The sequence below is a fragment of the Notolabrus celidotus genome, chromosome 8 (assembly GCF_009762535.1).
Source record: "Notolabrus celidotus isolate fNotCel1 chromosome 8, fNotCel1.pri, whole genome shotgun sequence".
In the NCBI taxonomy this organism is placed as follows: Eukaryota; Metazoa; Chordata; class Actinopteri; order Labriformes; family Labridae; genus Notolabrus; species Notolabrus celidotus.
The window spans coordinates 12,282,794-12,299,907 of NC_048279.1; the positions used below are offsets into that span (position 1 = coordinate 12,282,794).

A 17,114-nucleotide genomic window follows, 5' to 3' on the forward strand; every position below is an offset into this window, starting at 1 on the left:
AACCTGTTCCTACACATGTAATATAACAGGTTTTGGTCAGACTGTGAGATAAATTAAGTGTCATTAATGTCTGTGTAGGCAAGGGCTAGATAAATATATAAATTAAGGGCTTTTTACTCTCAGGGTTATGAATGATTGGCAGCAAACTACAAAAATGTGACTCCCAAAAGCACTGAAGGCTGCATCCTCATCTCATAAATGCAGAATGGTGTCTTTTAGTCAGACTTCATATGTATATGACATGCTCACTTGTATAACTGATGTATTAGATTTTGCAACGCTCACATTCTCTGCAGCACCATGGTGTCATGCCTCAAGAGTTTGTTTTTCAATTTAAGAAATCTCACGAGCAATGTCCACTTTTTGTGTCTCTTATTTTCTTGTATAATTAAGAAAAAAAGCATGCATAAGAGTAAGTGGGTTTATGTCACAGCCCGGCTAACCCCCTCCCCACCTGACAATTGTTGTTGTGTGCCGGTCGGGATTCCCTGCACTTGTGAGGTCGTATCCATTCATTGCACCGTTGAGTTCAATCAATATATAGGTTGACATGTCACACCAAGCTCCCACTTTAATTATATACTCTTCTTATACATTTTTTCATTTAACTGAATGATAGAAAAAAAGTTTGTCGCAGGAATTATGTTATGAAACTCGGCATCCTTGCGTTTCACAACAGGGCGGAAAGCCATCTTTTCATCCAATCGGAATGCACGCTTCTGCGTCACGTGGTCTTTATTTATGTAATGTAATGGTGTTACACAGTAACCCAGCTTTGTGGCCGTGGAGACGTCGCTAGAGGGGTTAAAAGCGGCCACGGACTACTAAAAAGAGAGAATACTAATGTGCAGATATTCCTGTGCGATCGTGCTGCCTACATGGAGTTTGGAGCCGCGAGGAAAGTGTCGCACTGAACTGGAGGCTGAGTTTTTTTTGTTATTTAACCTGCCTTATAAAGAGAGAAGACGTTATGTGTACCACACCAGAAACTAAGTTAGATATAGAAATGGACAATGTCCATGGATGCATTTAATACGATAAGGACATTTGTGTGGTGAGCGTTTAAGAGCTCAAATTAGCCGTAGCTTAGCTTGATAGAAACCGGTCGGGTTCGAGCAGATGTGATCAAAGAAGGGACACGTTTCGGGAATCGGTATAGCTGTCAGTGTGTTATTTAAACGGCCCATGCCGTACTTAAAAGAGAGGCTTCTCCGCCCGCACTGCTTTGACGAAAGAAGCCCCAATTCGTCCCGTCGTAGGACGTTCTTCTGGTGACATAACTCATCCACCATGGACATGCTGGAGTGTCCGCTCTGTCTCTTCCTGATGTGCGAGCCGGTGACCATGTCGTGCGGTCACACGTTCTGCCGGAGATGCGTCGGGGGTTTCCTCCCGTCCAAATGCCCGGCGTGCAAGGAGAGGTTAAAACAACGAGACGTGAAAAGCATGAAGAACAATGTCCTGCTCATCAGTGTTGTTGAAAAGTGCTGCCCCGACGAGACGAAGATGAAGTGCCATATACAGGAGAAACTCAAGGCCAACGAGTTCACAGAAGCTTTACGCATCGCGAATGAGGGGCTAAACTTGGGTAAGGGTCACGTGCCAGAATTTGCTTCAATTGCAGAAACAGTGTTGAAGTTTGTTAGGTGCATATGTGCTCAAAAGATGCCCACAGGTCTGACTGTAACAATTTCATCTTACATCACACTTGAGTCAGGAGGCAGACAGTTTGGAGTCGCACTTTTACGCACTGCTCACAGCTTTCTTGGCTGGTGCCCAATGATGGTGACTGATGGTACATCCCATCCTGCACTTCAGTACACAGACATTATGTGAACAGCAATGAGGTACAGGAGGTGTAATGACAGCAAGGAGAGAAAATTGGGATGCATTGGGACTCATTCCAACTAGTATGTGAGGCTATTGATGACCTGAATGAATAAGTGGGTCAGTAAACAGTCGCCAGATGTTTCTTCTGGTTTATTCTGTGGACATTCAGTACCACTTAAGAGAAAATCAAACCCCAGCAGAAGAAAGATGCATTGCAAAAGGAAATCATTAGCCTGGTTGCACACTTGCTTCTCCCTTGTCCATATCTGTCACACACAGTATGAGGAGCAGTTATGGCACACATAACAGCTGTTTTCTGTCAATATTGGGCCAAGGTTAAGGAACTGAGTCTTTTATGGAGCATGCTTTTTGTGGGGTTTTTTCTGCTGTCTAGTCATGGTTTCAAAATGACCAGCATGGTTAAAAGCATGTGTTTTAATATCTTCACAGACAAATGCCTTTGATTCCACAAAACAATTTCTGTATCTGAAGTCACTAATCCTCTGCATTTGCATTTGCACCTGACCCTATTTTTCTTCAGACAGCAGCAAGGATGTTAAAAAAAAAGGACAACTTCTGCCTTACATGAGAGTATATAGTTAGTGGGCGTCCACATATTCGTAGGAGTGTTTGTGCTGAAGTGAATCAGCGCTCCATTAAATTACCTTCATGTTTGCCATCTCTGCCAATCCAATTAAACACTGCTGCCTCACTTGCTCTAGCCCTCCTGGTTCTTGTGTAATGATCTCCCAGCAGATTTGTGTACATTTGTGCAGAATTGTGTGGCTGTGTCATTACACTTTCTGTTCTGTGTTTTTTTTTTTTGTTTTGTTTTTTACAGAAATATGTGGGCTGAGCTCAAATGTGTGTTAGTAAGGCCCTTGCGCTGCTTTTAAATAAAACCAGTGACTGAAGCAGCAGTTTTGGGTAACAGTGCCTGGAATGCACCCATGCACAATCCAGAGATGCAGGTCATGTATGTGTGTGTGGAAGAATTTCTTGTACTTGACACATATACATAGTTAAACATTAGCAGAACACATGCTTTCTCAATAGTCAAAGTTGTATCCATTTGAAACAATGGATTGGAACAGAGACAGTGCACATACTACATGTAACTTTAGGAGTTTGCACTTTGGTGCTCACAGTTTAAACTGATGCATTACTGGTTAATAAGAAAGTATGAATTATTTTGTAAGAGATACTCCTTTTTTTCTGATACCTTAATGTCTGTGCCAACCTATAACATATTTTAGCCTCTGCAAATTTCTAATTTATGATGTTAACGAGCTTTAAAAAATAGGAGTGTTACAGTGTTATAACACAAGGAGAATAAAATCTGCATCAGTCGTAACAAATCCCAGTTACACAATGTGTTGTTAGCATCAGGGGAAGGATATCAGGTCAGTGCTTTACTACAAAACAAAGCAGAAGTATTCGTAACACAAGCTTGTCCGTGCCTGTCATCACATGTTGAGTGTTTTTGTGTGCATTAGAGGGTTGTTCACTTGTTGACTTTTTTTCTTCTCTCTTTTGTTATCTTGTGTCCTCAGTCCCAGACGATCAGAGTTTAAAGGTGTACAGAGCTGAAGCAAACTGGGGACTGATGTGTTTCTCCGATGCTCTGACAGACCTCGACTACCTCTGCTGCCTTCGTCCTAACTGGACTGAGGTGAGAGACAGGATTGCGTAGACAAAGAAAGCCTTGAAGTTATATCAATAACCCAAATATGGAGCTTCCAATTCACGCCTTTTCATTTCCTGGTTTTGTAACACACATGTAACAACACACATAACAAAGACAGGCTGCAGTTGTTTTATTTATACCTTTTTTATTTTAACATGGCATGGAAGATGACCTCCTTTAAGTGATTAACTCTGCTTTATTGATGTTATGTCATTCATAAAGTTATGCAAACAGCTACTTATGTCACCCTGCGGTAAATCACTTGGTGCCAACGGCAGCACACTGCAAACTGTCTTAATGCCAGCTGTACATAATCATTTGTATTGTCTCTTCTTGTTTCAAGGGTTGTGTTATAACACTTAAAAAGTCTCATTGTGTTCTTCGATCAAAGTGTTTGCTGTCAGCCACACATAATGCAAGTGACAACTAGTTCTAAAACATAAGGAAAGAGCTAAACTAATTGATGTCATTGTGTACGTTTTCCTTGCATTTTGAAGCCATATTGCTGTCACTCACTCATGCAGACACTGATGTTCTGCTTGCACTCTTCTCTTTTGTGCAGGGCTTCTTTCGTAAAGGCAATGTGCTGCTAGAAATGGGTCAGCAGGCAGAGGCCCTCGTCCAGTTCCATCGTTGCCTAAATCTCCAAGCTGACTTTGCTCCTGCAAAGTGCCAGATCAAGAAGGTTTGCTTGTCTCACTTGATATGCAAGACATGAAATCTAAAATATAGAAAGTTGATTTCTGCACACATTGCAAGGTAGCAAGATGCTGACCGACTGAAGAAGCAAGTTCACTTGAAAGCCATGTAGAGTTAAAGCTGGAGCATCAACAGAGAGTAACACAATCTTGTAATCAGGCCTGCACACACAATTTACAGGTTTTCAGTGGAAAATTAAACTCAGATCCTTAAAAAAAGAGTTAACTTTAAAGAAAGAGGGTATTTTTACAGATATCACAATAATGTATGTTTCATATGGCATCAAACAAGCGTCCTTTGCTTGGTTGTTTACTTAGCTTAAAGCCTGTTTCCAGTATGTATGATATATTTGTTTATTCAATAGATTCCAGTTGTTGTTTATGAGGTCTTAGTTTTAGGAATTTACTATTTTTTACACCTTTTTTAAAAAATATTTTTGTTATTGTCATCATGAACAATAGCTCTATGAGTGTTGGTTAAAGTATGAGTACCTCACAACCTCTTGAAAAATGTGTAACCAGCAGAGTTCTGTAATTTATAAAAAAGTTCATTTTTCATTTTAAAAAGAGTTCACACACATCTTGATGTTCACATCCTCATTTATTTAACATTGCATGTCTTTTATTTTTTAAAACTAGTCCATTAGAATCCATTAAAAAGCACAGATTGAATCTTAATACTTCCTTGTGACTTATTTGTGTCATGTTGATGATTTGAATCTCAGATCCTGGAGGCAGAGGGCATGGCCGTGCCAGATGACGTGCCCTGCATCCTGCAAGTTGTGTCAGAGTACCTGAAAGAGCCTTGCCCGATCACCAGCCTCAGTGGCTCCCAGGGGCTGACTCACCCTGAGGGCCTCAGACATCCACATGGGAATGATGGAGAGGGAAAAGGGAAGAGAGAGGTGCACCAGGTAAGCTGCTCACATCTGGTTTGGAGAGCGTTTACTGTTGTATTGAGCACTTAAATGATTGTTCGTGGTTACAAGTAAACCTTGAATTCTTATTGATAAACTGTTTGTCCTCAGGGCTCTAGGGTGAAGCACGACTCGGGAACTGAGTGCTGCCTTAGCCTCTGCCAAGCTGTCTCCTTCCTCCCTGCTGCTGAGGAGGATGAGGAGATGATGATGAGGAAGGAGGATGAGCATGGCAGAGGTATCCAAAGACATATATTCATCATTGTTTTAATCACGAGACATTGTGAAGTCAGGATGGTTTGATAAACAATCACACCATCTTTCCAGAACAACAAAAACATGACGAATATAGAGAATATTTGACGTAAAGGAATATTAATATCTCCTAAAATGACCTAATAACCGAGTTATGATTAACTTCAAAGTTTGTTTAGAGAGATGAGCAAAAGCAGGAGTAACTGTTTCATCTACAATACCCTTTTCTGTTATCTAACAACAAAAGGGTAACTTAAGGGTTTCAGTCTAGTCATAATTATTCCCCAAATCAATAATTTATAACCCAACAGAGGTAATTAATTCCCAATTACTGTTTGAATATATCAAAGAATTTCTTCGTACTAGTAGGGCTGTCAGGATTCTCAGTCATCCAGGTCATCCTGACTCCAAAGCTTGATTCTAAAAGGCAACTGGCCTTGTAGAAATTCTTTAAATTCTTCAAGAATTTCTCCAAAGTCCAGTTGCCTTTTAGGATCAAGCTTTGGACACAAGCTAGCTAGCAGGCTAACAAACTAGCTTGTCTCTGAAAACATTCAAAGTTAGCTTTTCAGCTGAGTGTTTGCATTAAAGAAGTTTAACCTTTGTTCAAAGTTTAGACATCCAAGCAGCCTCTATCTTCCTCTTTAAATCACGTGTCCTAATTTGAACATCTTAACCTTCTCTCTTCCCACAAAACCAGCATGCAGATTCCTTCATTGAACGCCTTCAGTCATGTAATGTGTTTGATTGGGATCTTTTTGTTGGTCTTAAACATTGTTCTGTGTCTCCTTTCTAGGTGAGAGTAGTCACCGCAGAGAGAGAACTCTGGCTGTCCTCACTGTGTCAGACTTTGAATGCCCTCTCTGCATTAGGTCAGTGTGCTGGAGTGCTTGCTCTGATCAATAATGCATCGCTGCCCTTTCCTTGTCTGCAGCAGAGTCATGTAACAGGCTGTCTCCTCTCTTCATGGTTAATGTTTAGCACAAAAAAGCTTGTACACAAACACTCACTGGACTTACTGCTACTGTACAAACAGCTTAAATACCCTCTTTCAGCTGGACTGTTATAAACTGAGTGTGTGTCTTTCTCTGTCCTTTTTAAAGGTTGTTTTTTGAGCCTGTCACTACTCCCTGTGGTCACACCTTCTGTAAAAAGTGCATAGAGCGGAGTCTGGACCACAACCTCCGCTGTCCACTCTGCAAACAGCCACTACAAGAGGTAACCACCCACAGATACTTTCACATGTCTATTTTAAACCCAACAGAAAGAGGATCGTGTTTTTAGTGCTTGAAAAGATCTGTTTTGGCGATTACATGACAATAGTAAATTCTGCTTTTCAACAGTCAGATCCTGTACTTATCATAACAGGGTATTTACAGCACTCACTCTTGATAACATATTCCCACAAATGTTGAAAAACTTCCTAGTTCCTCTTTTCTATGTTTTACTTTGTGGTAAATTGATAGCATCTATGATAGATTACACTTTAACTTGACTTTGTGTAATCATGTAGAAACACGTGTGCAGATAAAATCACATTTATATAAAATCTTTGAAAGCTCCGAGTTGGTGCACCAAACTACCTAGTATACTAGTACACATTTTAATCTCTTTATTTGTTGGAAGAAGGGATGTACCTATTGTGAAAATCAGGATAACAACTTCTTACTTCTTTTTTTAATTTTGTCTGTTTTGGAATGATCTCTGAGATTTAATTCTCCTTTTTTTCTTTTTCTGAGGTTCTTTTATTTACAAGAGTGCGTAGATCATACAAATGCTAGACATTACACAGAACATAAAATAAAATAAAAAGTAGTGTTGGAAAACAAAAAAAACAAAAATTTCAGGTAAAGACTACATAGGAGTTACACTAACAGATCAGACTATAGGAGACTATAACTAAACAAAGACAAACAAAGCATAAAGAAGGACACACTATAAAGGAGGGGAATAAAAACAATTACTAAGTTAGACTGACAGGAAAGTAAAAATAGAAAGACAAAAAAGAAAGGGAAGATAAAGACAAGAGGAGACATTATTCTAGAGAGGGAGAAGAGAAATTTGTGAAGGCAGTTTATGAATGTTTGTAGAATTCATGAGTGTTGTTGTTTATTGTAATTTGATAGGTATTTAACAAGTATTATATATGGACTGTAGTAGGCTTTTCACACTGTTGTTTACCTGGTGTCCCGAGGGGTGAGATTTCATTGTATAAATTGTTGCTGGACGTCCCTCTTGGTCCCTTCTTTAAATGTCACTGGAACCCATCTTAAAAGAGCATGTCATTGATCTTTCTCAGAAATGGTGTAACACTTCCACACTGCTGGCATTCTCTCACATTTGACCACAAGAGCAAGTCAGAGTTTGTCCATCAGGCGACTTGTTCTGCTGAATAAAAAAAAAACTCACCTCTGAATCAGCGATTCCATAAACTAGCTTACCAGCATTAAATTGGTGCAATAAAGATAAGGTGCAATAAGGTACAGATAGACATCGGCTACTGACTTAAGTGCATGGCACATTATTTATCGATGCGCCTGTGTCTGTCAACAGGGCAAATATTGGCCGAAACCCTCCCTGCATACCTAATTGAAATATGAATTTTTCAAATATTGTGAATGTTATGCCCAATCCATTGAAAGCATTATCATGTTGTTTTTATAACAGATTTTTGTGTTTTGTTTGTCTTTCCATCAGTATTTTAAAAACAGGAAATACAACCCAACAGCTATGCTTCAGGAAATCACGACCCTCTTGTTCCCCTCCCAGTTGGCTGAGAGGAAACAGGTCCATGATGCTGAGATGGCTGAACTGTCCAAGTATGCACCTGCCTCTTTCAGTCTACACGTCTGATTTATTGTAGCAGGTTTAATCATGCATTCTACTCACAATTCTCTCCTTTATCTCTTTTAACCTTTTCCTACCTACCCTCGTCTTTTTTTTGTTCTATCTTTTCCCTCCTCTCTCTCCTGCTCTGTAGTCTTACGAAGGACATCCCTATATTTGTTTGCACGGTGGCCTATCCTGGAGTGGCCTGCCCTCTGCACATCTTCGAGCCCCGGTATCGGCTGATGATGCGCCGCTGCATGGAGACAGGAACAAAGAAGTTTGGCATGTGCAGTTATGAACATGGAAAGGGGTATGCTATCTTTATATTGTTATTCATTATTATTAAAATATCCCTGTCTATTTGACAATATGGATGTATGTAGATGGTTATCTGTATACTAGAGTAACATAAGGACATAGTTTTAAAACATCGGAGGCAAAAGCCCCTTTGAGTTCCCCTGGTGTTACCAGTTATTTTAACCATGCTCTTTTGCTATTAAGAGACAGTGTTTGACATCTCTCCAACTGTGAGGCTCACAGCAGGGAAGTAGGAGTCTGATGGGATAGATGTTGATGCAGCAGGAGCAGGCGGCACAGTGGGCAAAGTGTAAATCAGTCATTTGTGACCCTGAGTGGGTGGGAAGGGGACGTTGAGATCTGCTGTGATTTTTATCCCCCCATTTGTCATGGTTTTGAGTTCCCCAGCATGTGAACCCAATCATCTAAATCTAACTTAAATAGACAAAAAATGTTGCTCTTTCAAACAGCTCATGATATTTGGTAAACCTTCTGTCTAAACCTGCTTCATAACATCACTTGACCCCCTGGTTAAAATCTGTAGTTCCCTTCTCACTGCTTTATGGAGGACATAAAAAATACTCCTTGCTGAGCTTTTCACAGTCTGAAGTATTTCATGTGGAAATATAAAAGAAACATTAAAGTGTACTTTAATATAAGATGAATGTGTCTCTTTTGCGTGGTGTGCTTCAGGTTTGCAGACTACGGCTGCATGTTAGAGATCCTCTCTCTGGAGCTGCTTGCCGACGGGCGATCCTATGTGGAAACAGTGGGTGGCAGCAGATTCAGGGTGCTCAAGAGAGGTCTACGGGATGGTTACCACACAGCTGACATTGAGTACCTGGAGGACCTAAAGGTGAGGATTGCTGATATCATACACAACAATAACTCTTAGAGAAGATACACAATGAATCCATAACACATTCTCTCTTGACTCTCTCTCCCAGGTTGATGGAAGTGAGTTTGAGCTTTTGCAGCGTCTACATGACAGTGTCTACGAGCAGGCACAGGACTGGTACCAGCGTCTGGGAAGCCGAATTCGCGAACAGATCAACAGGCAGTACGGCTCCATGCCAGATAAGGAGGAGAACATTCAGGTAGCGTAAAATAACTGATTGTTACTGAACCTTTATTTCATTCAATTCAGGAGCCACTGTACATTTGTTTTTTTACATGCAGCTTTAAATGTTAGGTAAGAGCCACTCATGCCACCAGTGAGGAGATGGCTTACATCCAAGTGCTTAAGGGTTAATGGATCTGATGTAAGCAAACATGTGTGGTGGCTACACCTGTTATTAGAACACATAACCCCAAGCATTTATAGTGAACAAATGTGAATGGGTTTCACTTCTGCACTCAACTAACACGAACATCATGATCAAATTATTAGTAACCATAAATGGATAAGACAATATGCTGCAGACTGACAGCCAGGGGAGGGAGGGCCAGGTAGGTAGAGAGAGGTAGAGAGGTAGAGAGAGAGGTAGAGAGAGAGGTAGAAAGAGAGGTAGAGAGAGAGACTTTGGAAAGTGGTGTCAGCATAACATAACTTTTTTTGATCATGAAAGCTTGTGTAACTGTGCAGTTTTGCAGTTAATCAATGAAGGGTATTAACCACAGAGCAGACCAGGGGGAAAAAAAACTCTCCTCTTTGTTATGAAACATCCACACTGCATTTGTTACATATGATGTTTTTGGGTTATGGGTTTAACCCTGTTGATTCATAGGTTAGTTTTTTCAAAAAGCCTGAGTACCTAAAGAATGATCAAGAATATGACACTAAGGTTAGAAAACATTGGTGGGCTGTCCCCTGACTGCGCTATTAAAAACATACGACCACATATGGTCGCTTTGATAAACGCTGTTGTTACTGTGACAAATAGCAGAGGTAGTGTCAGTGTAGAAACTAAGCATCCTAAAATCACATGTTCAGTCATAAGAAAAACAACTGAATCAAATACACTTGCTTATTTAAATGTTGTGGGTTTTGCAAAATGTGGGGGTCACAGTTTCTTGTGGGGTAGTAGATTTATCTGTATCAGCTATTCTATAGCTCCTTTCCCTTGTTCCTTCTTGCATTTTGCACCTTGTCTAATACAGTCGCACACACGCAGCCTGCCTCTCATGCACAGACACAAAGACACCCACGCCAGACGAGAGCGAGACAGAGAGGAGTTTTCAGTTTATCACTGAAAAAGAAGATAAAAGTCACAGTAACCAAACAACACGTTACTCTTAGTGTGTTGATGTATAATATTCAGTTATAGTTCATAGGCTAACTATATTGTTTTTTTCAAGTGGCTACCAATACCCTTTTATTTTTTTATTGCTGTGTTTCTTTTTTCCCTTTTTATTATTATCAAATATATTTTTCTATGAGATGTTTCCTGTTTTAGCAGCCCAGCTTGGCCTTAAAAATTTAAGTATGACTTGTACAGTTGTAATGATAGCTGTATAAAAAATAAGATTGACAAAAAAGACACATGTTGGTTCACCCATCAGTGACCACAGAAACAGGATGTGGACTCTTCTTGCTGTCTGCACCTGTGATCACTGGTGAGGGTGATTTAGAAGAGGGTCTCTGATGTTGCAGCAATGTAGCAGACTGGAACACCCACAGTGGTTTGCCAGTCTTGTCACAGAATCCATTATCTGCTTATTGGAGTGCTAATGTTACAATCTGAGAGCACATCAATGATGTCAATTAAGCAGTGGCGCTGTTACATAAAATAAAACTCACCTGTCCAGCCAGATTGGACTGTCAGTTCCCTGAAATACCTTGCAATGTTCACATTAGCAATTAGTTCTTCTTTGAGCACAGCGATCTGTTATATCTGACTTACATTAGCTCTGCTAAGGAGCAGCATTGGCTGTGACCAGTGCATATGTAACAAGTCATGTGTCATAAGTAGAAGATCAGTGTACAAGCAGGCCTTACCATGTTCTATTTGTATCACTCTGTGGTTTATATATCATGTTATGACAACGGTCTGTGTTGGACGGATTATTTGCTCTGACAGGCCGACCAGCTGCCTTTTGGGAGCGCGCTGCCATAGAGGGATAAAGGAGGAGGGGGAGGGGGAGGAAGGATGTAAACACAGGCAGGAGACGTACCTTTTGAGCATTTCATGAAGGCAGATCGTGTTCAAGATACAGACACTTTAATAGAGAAGACCTGTGTTTCTGTAGCAGATCTATGTCTGATCGTCACTGTTAATAGTTGATTTGCAGTGTAGCTCTTTCACCTCACTGATGAACCACAGCACTGAAGCATAGCATCAGGCTTCATGATCAAACAGGCATAAAAAGAGAGCACTCTAGTGTCCATTCATACGTCTCTTACTCATCCATAGAGTAAAGCTCTCTCGTTGTGCTGCAAATCCGCTTCACAGCTCTTATCAGTCCATGGTTTTATATAGATGAAATCATCAGGTTCATAGATACAAGCATTTGATGACTCAAGACACATGTGGAGACTCACTCTAATACATGGTGTGAGCTGATGGCGCTAAAGCTGTCCACTTTGTGATCACCGGATATAGCAGGATGCATGTTCCTGCAATGTGTAAACAAGGACTTTGATTTATGCAAAAAGAACAAAAGTAAAGTTTGTGCTTTTCCTCTTTAACCAAATGTTACATGTTTCTATTTCTATCCTTTTTGAATTGTCCTCCAGGCCTCATCGAATGGTCCCGCCTGGTGCTGGTGGCTGCTGTCTGTCCTCCAGCTGGACCCTGCTTATCAAACCACAGTCCTGTCCCTTTCCTCACTCAAAGACCGCCTTGGACACCTCCGCCTCGTCCTTGAGTACTTCTCTCAGAGCTAGACACCACCGCTGTTGCCACGCCTTGCTGAGCGTGAATAACGTGCACATACACTTACGGAACGGAGTGAAATCAACAAATGCTCTTGCACCACAGAGAGGTTTGGTTTTAGACTCTAAATCATAAAGGGATGGTCTAAAAAGCCACAGCTGAGGGTCATACCGTCAGGTCTAGAGCAGAAAGATAGTGATTTGGGTTTTTGCTTCAGGAGTTTGCATATCTTTCTTATGCCACTTTCTTCCCCAGTTGGTAACGTTACAGAATAAAAGTTTTTCTTGCTGAAAGTAAGAAATGCATGGTTGACCAAAGATTCTGCGCAAGATCCATCAAAACTGGTTAACTACTAAGTGTGGAAAAGCCAAGTAAGTTCTTCCCCAAATCATGTTTCTAAACAGACACTAGGTGTCACTGTTTTACTCCAAATTTAAATATGAGGCACATGCAACAGCATCAGCCAAGCTAAAACAGTCTACTTACCTGTTCTTTGTTGCCTATTTAGCGTTAAAATAGCTTTGTTTGGAGTGCGAATAAACTTAAACAGCACATAGAATTACAAGGGTTTGATCAGGACTATGCATATGAATTATTTGGATTTTGTTGAAGGGCAATACTTACATTTTAGTTGCATCTATTGGCCTAAGCAGCCATCAACCATGGTTCCTTTTATACTATTGAACAATCCCAAAAGATCCCTGTTTAAAGTTAAGCAAATATTGCAATAATAATTTATATTGTATTCAGAACGGCAGCAGTATCTTTTTTTATGAATGAAAGCTGCTGAAGTGGCTGCTGCTTTTTGATGCTGTTTGTTCTTTCTGGCGGAGGAAGTCTGTGAAATGCTGACGGTGAGGGGATGGAGGTCAGTGAAAAGGCGTTCCTGCTAGGGCGGCACCCCATTCTGAATTTTGATAATTCAGTGGAATTTGGCTGGTCAATATGAAGCTTTTATACTTAACTTGTGACCTGTGGAGCAGTTTCTTTGTCTTTTTCAAGTCACAACTAAATTGTTGGATCACTTAATATATAAATCTACTTCTAATCTCTAATAATCCAAAGTCAGACACAGATTTGCTCCATAGTCCATGTTGACCTGCCGGAGAGTGTTTGAGAGACAGATTTAAATGTGAAAATTCTTCTTTTGCTGGTTTACATAGCTTCACTTATTTTAATTTAGGGAGGAGGGAACCTCTGCGGATAATTTGCCACTTTGTAAAAACTTGGGAATGATGAGCTCACAGCCTGTTCTGCTGATGCTCCAGCGTTTCTTTCAGTAAATTGACCCAATGAAAAAATAAAACAAGATAAAATGAAATAAACTGCAGAGTCCACTGACAAAATGCAAGTCAATTCGGAGTCTACATGACTTGCAATGAGAACACTTCAATCTTAGGGTGTGGCCCTAGTACCAGCTTTGTATTACACTATGAGCCTGTGTGAATATGTGTGTTGATGGTTTAGTATGGAGGCAGCACTGTTTTGTGTGTCAGCTGTAAATATGGAGTCATCTTTGTCAGTCCCATCTCCATTAGCTGATTGTTTGGTATTATTTGTAAAAGATATTAGGTGTGGTGTGAGCACTGTGGTTTTAAATGAAGCAGCAGTCCCAGGACATAGTGTTAACATCTCTTTCTGCAGGGAGCGCTATAAAACAATAAAGCTAGGGGTCTGACGAGGGCCGAGTCCCCCTGCGGTGCTTCTGTGTAGGCCACATCACCTACATCTGGCGCCCACTGTGCCTCCCTCTCTGTCTGCCCCTCTAACACCAGTCACGGTGCCTTCGAGTGCCTGGGCCAGCTCTTAAGGAGACACGCAAGTCTTAGTGTCTGTACACCACATAGAGGAAGAAGTGTGTGATCTGTGTTTTTTTGCCATTGATTTTTATTGATATAGTGCTACATTCCATGGAATGTTAAAGGTTGAAAATGCAATGCTACATATAGTTAATTTACTAACAGATACGGGCTAAACTGGGTGAAACAAAGAGCTCAAGTTTGTTTTTTTAAACTTTGATATATGTGCCATAGATATTTCCATGTTCTGTGTTTTATGGGGATAGTAAGCTAGATAGTCACTTCAAGTTTGTTCTTATTATGGATGCTGAATTAAGTCTTCATGCCTTTTTATATGGTTGATGTTAAACTACCATCTGTTCATGGCCAACATATCACTTTAAACAGAAATAGTGGAGCTAACTCATACAGACTCGGTTTGTTAGATACAGGACAGTAGCTGATACAGCCTAGAATAAAAGGAGAAATCATGAACTTCAACACGCACAAAAAGGTCCCACTAAAGGAAAAACCAGCAGAAAGAATGATGGATCCTGGGACAACAGTCGTTACCTGATGAACAGGATTTTCACTGAACTCTTACTTGGGAACTTACACTTTACTTAAGGGCAAGTAACACTGTTTTTACCTGTTTATATGATGAAGTTTTTGGAGCCATCTGAAAATGGGATTGGAGTCAAAGACTTTAAGGTGCCAGTTATCACAATAGTCCCCAAAGCTAGTGGTGTGGGTTTCACTGATTTCAGATGTATAATAGGGGTCAGTTTCTTGCTACCAGACACAATCAAAGCTCACTGGAAATAAAAAGGGATCTAGATTCTTGTATGATTTTTGAATGATCAGCCTCTGGACAAATGCATGAATACAAGCCTGCAGCAATTGAGGTGAACCTCACTCCTCTGTCCTTATCTGAGAAGACCACCATCTTTGCAAATCATTTTGTTATGCCTGGCTGCCATTTGTCACTTATTTCTCTCAGTTTTAAACCACACATACTTCCCTTTGTCAATCTCACCACTAATGGATGCAACACATTATTTAATAATCTGATGAAATCTCATTGGTTTACTCCCGTCATAAGAACTAAATCTCTGCACTAGTGCATGATTAATTAATGTTTAACTTCCCTCTTATATCTCAGAAGGGTCAACTTTGGTGCTGTCTTCTATTGTAGACTGCAACACTCACCCAGATGTCCATCAGCCGTACTTTCCAAATAATTTGGCTTTCAAACAAACATACAATTTTCACTGACTCCACATTGTCTCCAACACAGAAAACAGAGCATGACAAGCAACACATTTTTGGCAGCGATCCCCTGAGAAAACAAGTCTAACACTTGTGTACTGGGGGAAAGGCTGTGAAAAGCGTGTTTTTGCAGCTTGCAAGAAATATTGGCTGATGTGGTCTGATGGTCAGTGGTCTGTGGGATGCAAAAAGTACATGCATTCTTGTTTTCTACACTCTGTGCTCAGATACCTCGACGTTAGGCACAAGTACCTTTAAACCCGCAGACACTGCAGCAGTTTCTCCATGGTTCATTTGTATTCATTCCTGCATCTCTAAGCCAAGAGCAGTGAATTATCTTGATCTGATTATTGTTTCTTTGCTTGCCCCCTGGATGACTTTTTCAATGTTATTATAAATAAAGCTGTTCAAGGCAAACTCTGCATTATCTCCATTTAATGTGTCTGTTCTGTATCCAAGCCATTTGTTTGTTGTGCAGCATATTTGTGGCCATTAAAGTGACATTACATCTAAAATGGAAGTGGCAAGATCTATTGCAACCCACAGCATGATAGAAATTGGATGAAAGGAGGGGTTTTGGGGAGTGTAATGTGCTTCACATATTGAATATGAGACATTTGTGTTTGGAAACAGTTTCAGTTAGTGGGAGAATTGAAGTTTTGCAGCAGCAGCAGTATGTGGGGCAACCTGAGGTTTGCTTTGTGGTTACAAAGCGGGTACTGCCATGTGCCAGTGAATTTACCAATATGATAGTAGAATTAGTAAAGCCATATTTTACTGTTCAGCAACACCACAGAAGAAAATAGTTATAGTGTCAAAGATCTAATATTTTTAAAGTTAATTTATGGGTCACATTGCTGAAATATTTTATTTTTGATATAAAGTGTTGAGATTCAAACCGTTACCCTCTATTACACATTTCAGACCTACATGTAATGTAAAAGGAGGCATCATCCTGAGTACAGCATAATCAAAAAGGACGACCCGCGGGTGTAGCTTAAAAAAATGACTAATGCAAGTTAAGAAAGCTTAACTGTGTTATATTCTATATGAATTACATCTAAAATGAAATGTTCAACTTCAAAAAAGTATGTTTGTTTTCATACTCAATACTTGGTTGGGGCTCTTTAACAATGAATTACTGCATGACATGGAGGCGATCAGCCTGTGGTACTGCTGAGGTGTTACTGAAGCCAAAGTGGCTTTTAGCTCATCTGTATTTTTGATTCAGGCGTTTCTTATCTTCTTCTTCTTCTTGATTTTAGACATATGAGCAATACTCCAGTTCTTTTTCTCCTCAGCCCAGGTAAGACATTGTTTCTGGTTTAGGAGTGGCTTGATATTAGGAATGCAACAGTTTTAGCTTCTTTCCTGAGGACGTCAGTGTGTAGTGGCTCCTGATGCTCTGACACCAGCCTCACATCACTCCTTGTGTAGCTCTACCAAGACCTTGAATGAAGTTTTCTTCATAATCCTATGAAGGCAGCTGTCATCCCTGTTGCTTGTGCACCTTTTCTTACCACATTTTCCCTCTACCAGTCAACTTTTAATTCTAATGTTTCAATACAGCTCTACGCGAACAGCCAGCCTTTTCAGCAGTGACCTTCTGTGGGTTTCCCTCCATGTGGAGGGTGTTGACGATCGTCCTTTGGACAACTGTCCAGTCTGTAGTCTGCCCTATGATTGCGGTAGTTTGTACTAAGCTAGACCAAGAAATACATGGTATTTATATTATTTAA

The 17,114-nt window shown here is 40.3% G+C and overlaps 1 protein-coding gene across 1 annotated transcript; it reads left to right on the forward strand.

Moving 5' to 3' along the window:
- Nucleotides 1-726: 726 nt before the first annotated feature.
- On the forward strand, nt 727-15,802 carry lonrf1 (LON peptidase N-terminal domain and ring finger 1). The gene is made up of 12 exons (XM_034690385.1): nt 727-1,588; nt 3,384-3,502; nt 4,080-4,202; nt 4,941-5,129; nt 5,244-5,370; nt 6,184-6,259; nt 6,491-6,605; nt 8,085-8,206; nt 8,368-8,526; nt 9,207-9,369; nt 9,461-9,610; nt 12,190-15,802. The coding sequence occupies exons 1-12, from the start codon at nt 1,291-1,293 to the stop codon at nt 12,337-12,339; spliced, it is 1,791 nt and encodes a 596-aa protein (XP_034546276.1). The 5' UTR covers nt 727-1,290; the 3' UTR covers nt 12,340-15,802.
- Nucleotides 15,803-17,114: the final 1,312 nt, after the last annotated feature.

Bases quoted from the DNA above. Each gene is read 5' to 3' on its own strand.
- lonrf1 (XM_034690385.1), top strand. From the start codon at position 1,291: ATGGACATGCTGGAGTGTCCGCTCTGTCTCTTCCTGATGTGCGAGCCG. The intron at 3,503-4,079 runs GTGAGAGACAGG...TCTTTTGTGCAG, and splicing joins TTCGTCCTAACTGGACTGAG to GGCTTCTTTCGTAAAGGCAA. The intron at 8,207-8,367 runs GTATGCACCTGC...CCTGCTCTGTAG, and splicing joins GAGATGGCTGAACTGTCCAA to TCTTACGAAGGACATCCCTA.